The sequence below is a fragment of the Penaeus japonicus genome, unplaced genomic scaffold (assembly GCF_977035675.1).
Source record: "Penaeus japonicus unplaced genomic scaffold, GWHDUDI00000001_assembly GWHDUDI00000021, whole genome shotgun sequence".
Lineage (NCBI taxonomy): Eukaryota > Metazoa > Arthropoda > Malacostraca > Decapoda > Penaeidae > Penaeus > Penaeus japonicus.
Window position 1 is genome coordinate 20,210,301 of NW_028234423.1, and position 7,500 is coordinate 20,217,800.

The following is a 7,500-nucleotide window of genomic DNA, read 5'->3' on the forward strand; positions in this document are numbered from 1 at the left end:
GACATAGTCCATCACCAATGTTGTCATTTACTGAAAGTTACATGCCTCATATTTTCACATTTGCACAACTCAAAGGTTTACCAATATCACTGATTATAACTGACTGTCTCTAATATAACTACAATTCTATTATGTTCCATAACTCATGCATAGGATTACGAGATAAGGTCAAACTATAGAGAAAACTCATATCGATTAAATATTACGTTACGGTTAATGCGTCAGCACTTACATATTAATAATAATCAGCACAAAAAACATTCTCTCACATCAATTTCATCATACAGATTTTGTCTCTCATTTCGTCTCTCTAGTTTTACATACACACGCACACACACATACATATATATGTATATATATATATATATATATATATATATATATATATATATATATATATATATACATATAAATATACATATAGATATACAATATACATACATATATATATATATATATATATATATATATATATATATATATATATATATATATATTTATATATATATATGTGTGTGTGTGTGTGTGTGTGTATGTTTGTGTGTTTAGTTTTGTATACACAGAGTATGATATTAACGCTAAAAACGCTGTGATAACTAATGATAAAGATGATGATATTGATAACGGTAATAAAAAAATCTACTAGTAATGATAACAGTGGTAATATCATGATGATAATTATAATGATAACCGTAACAATGATGATTGTCATAATAGTAACATGAGACAAAAATAATCAATGACGATAATGGCAGTAACAAAAATGACAATAATGATGGTAATAATGATAAAAATAATAATCAAAATAGTGATAGATATAATGATAATGAATATGGAAATAATAATGATGATAATAATGATAATGAGGATAGTGATACTAATGTCAACGATATTAATACTATTGATGAGAAGGATAAAAATGATATTAATATCACATAGGCCTATAGTAGTGATAGTAATGATGGAAATGATAATGATACTGTTAATGATGAAAATAATGGTTGACAATATAATGAAAAGGATGATTAGGATAAAAGTGAATACGATATTGTTGATAATAATGATCATAATTAGGATGATAATTATATAAATGATGATAGAATTAATGGTGGTAATGATAATAAAAATTATAATGATAATTATAATTATCATAATAATCATGATGACTCTTATCATCACCATTATTATCATTGTCATTAGTATTTTCATGATCATCTTCATCTTTATTATAATTTTTGCTCTCATTATCATAATTATTGTTATTGGCATTATCACCATTGTTATTATCATTATGTATATATGTATATATATGTATATATATATATATTTGTATATATATATTATATATATATATATATATATATATATATATATATATATATATGTATACATATGTATGCATGTATGTATCATAACACAAACACAGTAATGTGCACAATACAGATAAAATAAAACAAAACAAAATAAAAAGAAGATAAAATAAAAATTAATAGTATAAGTAAGTTTATTTCTACTATTCATTTTTTAGTTTGCTTACGCCTGATGAGGAACTTTCACTAAAAGTTCGCGAGTTTTCCTGTCATATTGTGGCAGTGTTTTATTTTGTATTTATGTATGTATATATACATGTATATAAAATGTATATGTATTTACATATGTATATATGTATATATATATATATATGCATATATGTATGTGTATATATACTTATGTATATACTTTTATATGTATACATACATATGTATGTATGTATATATATATATATATATATATATATATATATATATATATATATATATATATATATATATATGTGTGTGTGTGTGTATGGGTGTTTGTGTGCGTGAGTGTGTTTGTATGTAGATGTGTATATACATGTATAAGTATATATAAGCATATATACATATGTATATACGTGTATATATGTGTATGTGTGTGTAGTTGTTTTTGTACATATACATAGATATGTGTGTAAGTACCTATATTCATATGTAAACATATATATATATGTACACACATACATACATACACACACATATATATGTATATATATACATATGTATATGTATATATACATATATATATATATATATATATATATATATATATATATATATATATATATATATGTCTGTGTGTGTGTGTGTGTCTGTCTTATATATATGTTTATACACATAATAAATATATCTACATATACATATATATCTAACTTTATATATATATATATATATATATATATATATATATATATATATATATACGTATATAGATATATACATATATACACATTGATATACATGAATGTACACACACATATATACTGTAAACACACACAAGTATACGTCTTTGTATATGTATATATATGCACACACACTCACACACAAACACCCACATACACACACACAAGCAGACCGATAATTGCTGTTGGCCATTATGAAATGAATCACTTCCACGGTAAGATCATTGTTAAGACAAAAATAATTGTTCCTCTCCGCTGTGACCTTGTGCTGACAAGTATTCAGATCGGAGACCAGTATATAAAGCGCCCACACTTCTCCGAGGCAGAAGAGACTCGCTGCTTCTGGAGCCGACACAATGGTTAGTTCTATACATACAAAATTGTCATCTAGTCATTATTTCTCTGGAATAATTCCATCTAGAAATGCTCAGTGAACGCATGATCCGAAAAAAGGAAGTTAAAATGAATTAAAACCAACGTCCTTGCCTATTTAGAAGTTTATAGATATATATGAGTAATGTTATAATTCATCGGTAGAATGAACAAAGTTTTACTTTTCAGAAACTGTTCCTGATCGCCGTGAGCACCGCTCTTTTGTGCTCCCAAGCTGAGGGTAGCTACTTGGGAGTTGCACAGGGATCGCCACTCGGAGGATTTTCTCAACATGGAAGTTTTCACGGTGGTTTCATCCCTGGTGGTCTCTATGGCAACGGTGCGGGAGTCGTGAACCACGGACTGTCAGGTGGATATTTGCCAGGACCTATTTACGGTAATGGAGGCTACCTCGACTACGCATACGGCAGTGGAAAACATTTTGGAAGTGCTTATGGAAATGAAGGCCTTCTCAAATATCTCTACGGAAACCGTCTAGGGCTTGGTAATCTATATAGCGGTTTAGGAAATGTTAGGACCAGTGGGATTAACGACAATATCGATGATGGATCTTCTACATCTGGCTCTGAAAGCGTGCTTGGTGGTACAGATGGTGCAGATTTGGTTTCTGGTCGTCCAAACTTAGGTTCCATTCAAAGTGGAGTCTTTGGCTTACCTTCCAGTCCTGTTGCTGCTTTTGGACTCCCGTCTGCGGTTGGACCTTACACTTCTATTCCTGGTTTAAGTGGATTCCCATATGGTGTTCATCCTCACACTTCCAGTCTAGGAAGCTACCCATATGGTCTTGGATCTCTCTCTTCTATTTCTGGATTAGGTGGATTCTCTTATGGTGCCGGAGCTCATGCCTCTGTTGCTGGTTTGGGAGGATTCCCTTATGATATTACACACGACGCCTCTGTTGCTGGTTTAAGCCAGCAATATGGATTCCTTCCTAATGTTGGAGCTCACATTCCTGTTGGTGCTGTGGGTGGATTCCCTTATGGACTGGACCCTCACACTCCTTTTACTGGTTTAAATGGATTCCCTTATGGTCCTGAACTTGGCACTTCATTTGGTGGATTAGGTGGATTCCATTCAGGTCTTGGCCCCTATGCACCAGTTGCTGGCTTAGGTGGATTGTATGCTACTGGTCCTCGCTTAGGAAGATACAGTCCCGGTCGTGGACCTCACAGTCCCAGTGCTGCTTTGAAGACACTCCACTCCGGTTTTGGGTCTCGTCGTTCCAGTAACGTTTCTTCTGAGAGTAAGGATACAAATGACAAGAAAGAAGCAAAGAATTAGCGACACCTGAAAGCAAATAGGAATGTAAACACACTGGCGTGATTTTTGTGTGAATAAAACAAATGCTATAACCTGTGTTTGAGTTCTAAACCTGTCAAAGCAATTGTTTTCTATAATGATTGAATGAGCACACACACACACACACACACACACACATATATATACATATGCTTAAACACATGAACATATATATATATATAGTGCAAAGTACACATAAGCAGGTAATGCCACTCCATGAAACTGTGTGCCAAGAGAATTGAAAAGATATTTATGATTGACCATTATTTAGAATTTCTTTACCATAAATTTATTTGCCCTTTTATTCAATTATCTGTTGTTTTCTTACTAAAACAGAAACCAAGAGTAATGAATGAAAATAACATCTTTCAGCATCAGGGTTAGTTTTGCCTATGTAAACCTGTGTATATATATATATATATATATATATATATATATATATATATATATATATATATGTATATATATATATATAAACACACAAGCATGGATGCTTGACTACATGTTCCTCTATTGTGCATCTTTTTTGTTTGTATGGTTTTCCAACTCAGATATGCTTGTTTGTATGTGCGGTGTTTTAAATATGTGCACATACACATGTCTAAGCATATGTGTGTATATATATATATACATATATATATATATATATATATATATATATATATATATAAATATACATATATATGTATATAGATATAGATATAGATATAGATAGAGAGGTACAGAAATACGTGTATACATAAGTATGTACGTATCAACATCCTTCCACTCACACACACGTGTAGATATATATGTATATATATACATATATATGTGTATATATATGAAATATATACATATATATGTATATACATACACATACACACACACGCACACATACACACATGCATTCATTTACATATAAATGTATATGTTTATATATGTATATATATATAATATATATATATATATATATTTATATACATACATACATATACATACACACATATATATACATATATAAGTAAACATATATGTATATATAATCACTCACACACACGTACACACACACATATATATGTATATATAAAGTAAACATATATATATATATATATATATATATATATATATATATATATAAACACACACATCTCTCTCTCTATATATATATATGTATATATATATATATATACATATATATGTGTGTGTATGTATATATGTATATATCTACATACTTATATACACACGTATTTATGTATCACTCTCTCTATATATATCTATTTGTCTGTCTGTCTATCTCTCTCTCTCTATATATATATTTCTACATAAATGTGTGAGTATTTATGTATATATATATGTATATGCAGATATATACAAGTATATATGTATACATATATATATATATATATATATATATATATATATATATATATATATACATATATACATACATATTTATATATGTAAATATATATGTATTTATATATATGCATGTATAGATACATCTATATGTATTTATATATATGCATGTATAGATACATCTATATGTATTTATATATATGCATGTATAGATACATCTATATGTATTTATATATATGCATGTATAGATACATCTATATGTATTTATATATATGCATGTATAGATACATCTATATGTATATAGATGAATTTATCCATCTATCTATCTATCCATATATATATACATACATACATACATATATATATATATATATATATATATATATATATATATATATTTATATATATATATATATATATATATGCATACATGCACACACACACACACATGTATATGTACATGTATAAGTGTGTGTGATGTAAATATACATATGTATACATACATACATATATATGTATATATATTCACTCTCACGCACACACACATATATCTATACATACATACACACACATATATATATGTGTGTGTGTGTAATTTGCAGAGCATTGTTGTCGACCATTATGAAGTGAATCACCTCTCTGTGGCTGTGGCCTTGTGCTGATAAGTATTCAGTTCAGAGACCCCTCCAGCATATAAAGCATCCAGTCCTCAGAGGCAGAAGACAGTCACTGGTCGTGAAGCCGACATGATGGTTAGTATTAAGTCTTTCTTTTAAGAATTTCTTAAAAACAGTTTGTAGTGCTATCATCCAGTAAAAGTCAATGTTACAAAAGATATGTTTAAAAAGTCAGATCTTACGAAGAATTCGTTTTCAGAATCTTTTCCTGATCACCGTGAGCAGTGCTGTCTTGTTCTTCCAAGCTTCTGCTGCGAGTAGCTACTTGGGAGTTGCACAGGGAACACCACTCGGAGGATTTTCTCATCATGGCAGTTTTCACGGCGGCTTGATCCCTGGTGGCCTTTATGGCAACGGTGCATCCATCTTGAACCACGGACTGTCAGTGGGACATTTGCCAGGACCTATATACACAAATGGGGGCTACCTCGACCACGCATACGGCAGTGGTATACATTCAGGAAATGCATATGAAAACAGTAGATATCAATATTTATACGGAAACCGCGTAGGGCTTCGAAATCCATTCGGCGGTTTTGAAGGACGTGCTGTAGCCAATGGAATTACCGATGTTGAGGATGATAGATCTGGTTCAGACTCGGAAAGCATGCCTGGTAGTACAAACGGTGCAGATTTCGTTTCGAGTAATGAAGATTTAGGTTCCACTCAGACTGGATTGACTGGATTTCCCTCCGGTCTTCACCCTTACACTTCCAACGTTGCTTTAGGAAGACACCCTTATGGCCTCAGATCGCATGGACCTATTGCTGGTTTAGCAGGACACCATTATGGAGTTGGTTTGAGAGGATTCCCATATGGTATTACTCATCACAGACCTATTACTGCTTTGAATAATTTCCTCCCTAATGTTGGACCTCACATATCTCAAGGAGCTTTGGGGGAATTCCCTTACGGTCTTTAACCAGATTTCCATATGGTTTTGCACCTCGTGCTTCTATTGCAGACTCAATAGGGTTCCATTCAGGTGTTGGACTTTATGGAGTGTCTCCTTATCTTGGACCGTACACTTCTGCTGCTAGTCTGGGTAGATTCAATACCGGACTAAACGCCCCTCGTGCAGCTTTAAACACTTTATATGCCGATTTTGGATCTCACAACTCTGGTACCATTTCTTCTGAGAGCAGGGACACGCAAGAAACACAGGGTTAGAACATGTTAAGGCAACTGTATATGTCGACCCATTTTATGTATTTTGTAAGAATACAACTGAAATCCATAAATGTCCTTCAGTTTAAGCCTTCTAACAATTTTTCCTCAGTTTCAACCATTGCTGATTGTAAAACCCAATGCTTTAATATAGCCAAAGATACACATTATCAATTTCAGATCACAACTTTTGCCTTTTTTTTTTGAGCCTTAGATATAAATTATCAGCTCCAAACATTTCTCTCTTGAATTAGCTCCAACATCTTTCCTGTCTTGCTGCGTTCAACCAAGATTTACAACGGAAGTCACATCCCATCTTTTGAGGCCATGCAACATCTTCCAGGCTATGACATAGTCCATCACCAATGTTGTCATTTACTGAAAGTT

At 31.4% G+C, this 7,500-nt stretch overlaps 2 protein-coding genes across 2 annotated transcripts; both read left to right on the forward strand.

Annotated features, from left to right (window-relative positions):
• The first annotated feature begins 2,557 nt into the window (after positions 1-2,557).
• On the forward strand, positions 2,558-3,984 carry LOC122243456 (uncharacterized). Its single transcript, XM_086548794.1, has 2 exons — positions 2,558-2,598; positions 2,801-3,984. Exons 1-2 carry the CDS (start codon positions 2,596-2,598, stop codon positions 3,911-3,913), a joined length of 1,116 nt encoding a protein of 371 aa, XP_086404920.1. The 5' UTR covers positions 2,558-2,595; the 3' UTR covers positions 3,914-3,984.
• Positions 3,985-5,980: 1,996 nt separating this feature from the next.
• Positions 5,981-7,300, forward strand: LOC122243457 (uncharacterized). The gene is made up of 2 exons (XM_043001062.2): positions 5,981-6,021; positions 6,146-7,300. Exons 1-2 carry the CDS (start codon positions 6,016-6,018, stop codon positions 6,866-6,868), a joined length of 729 nt encoding a protein of 242 aa, XP_042856996.2. The 5' UTR covers positions 5,981-6,015; the 3' UTR covers positions 6,869-7,300.
• The last annotated feature ends 200 nt before the right edge of the window (positions 7,301-7,500 follow it).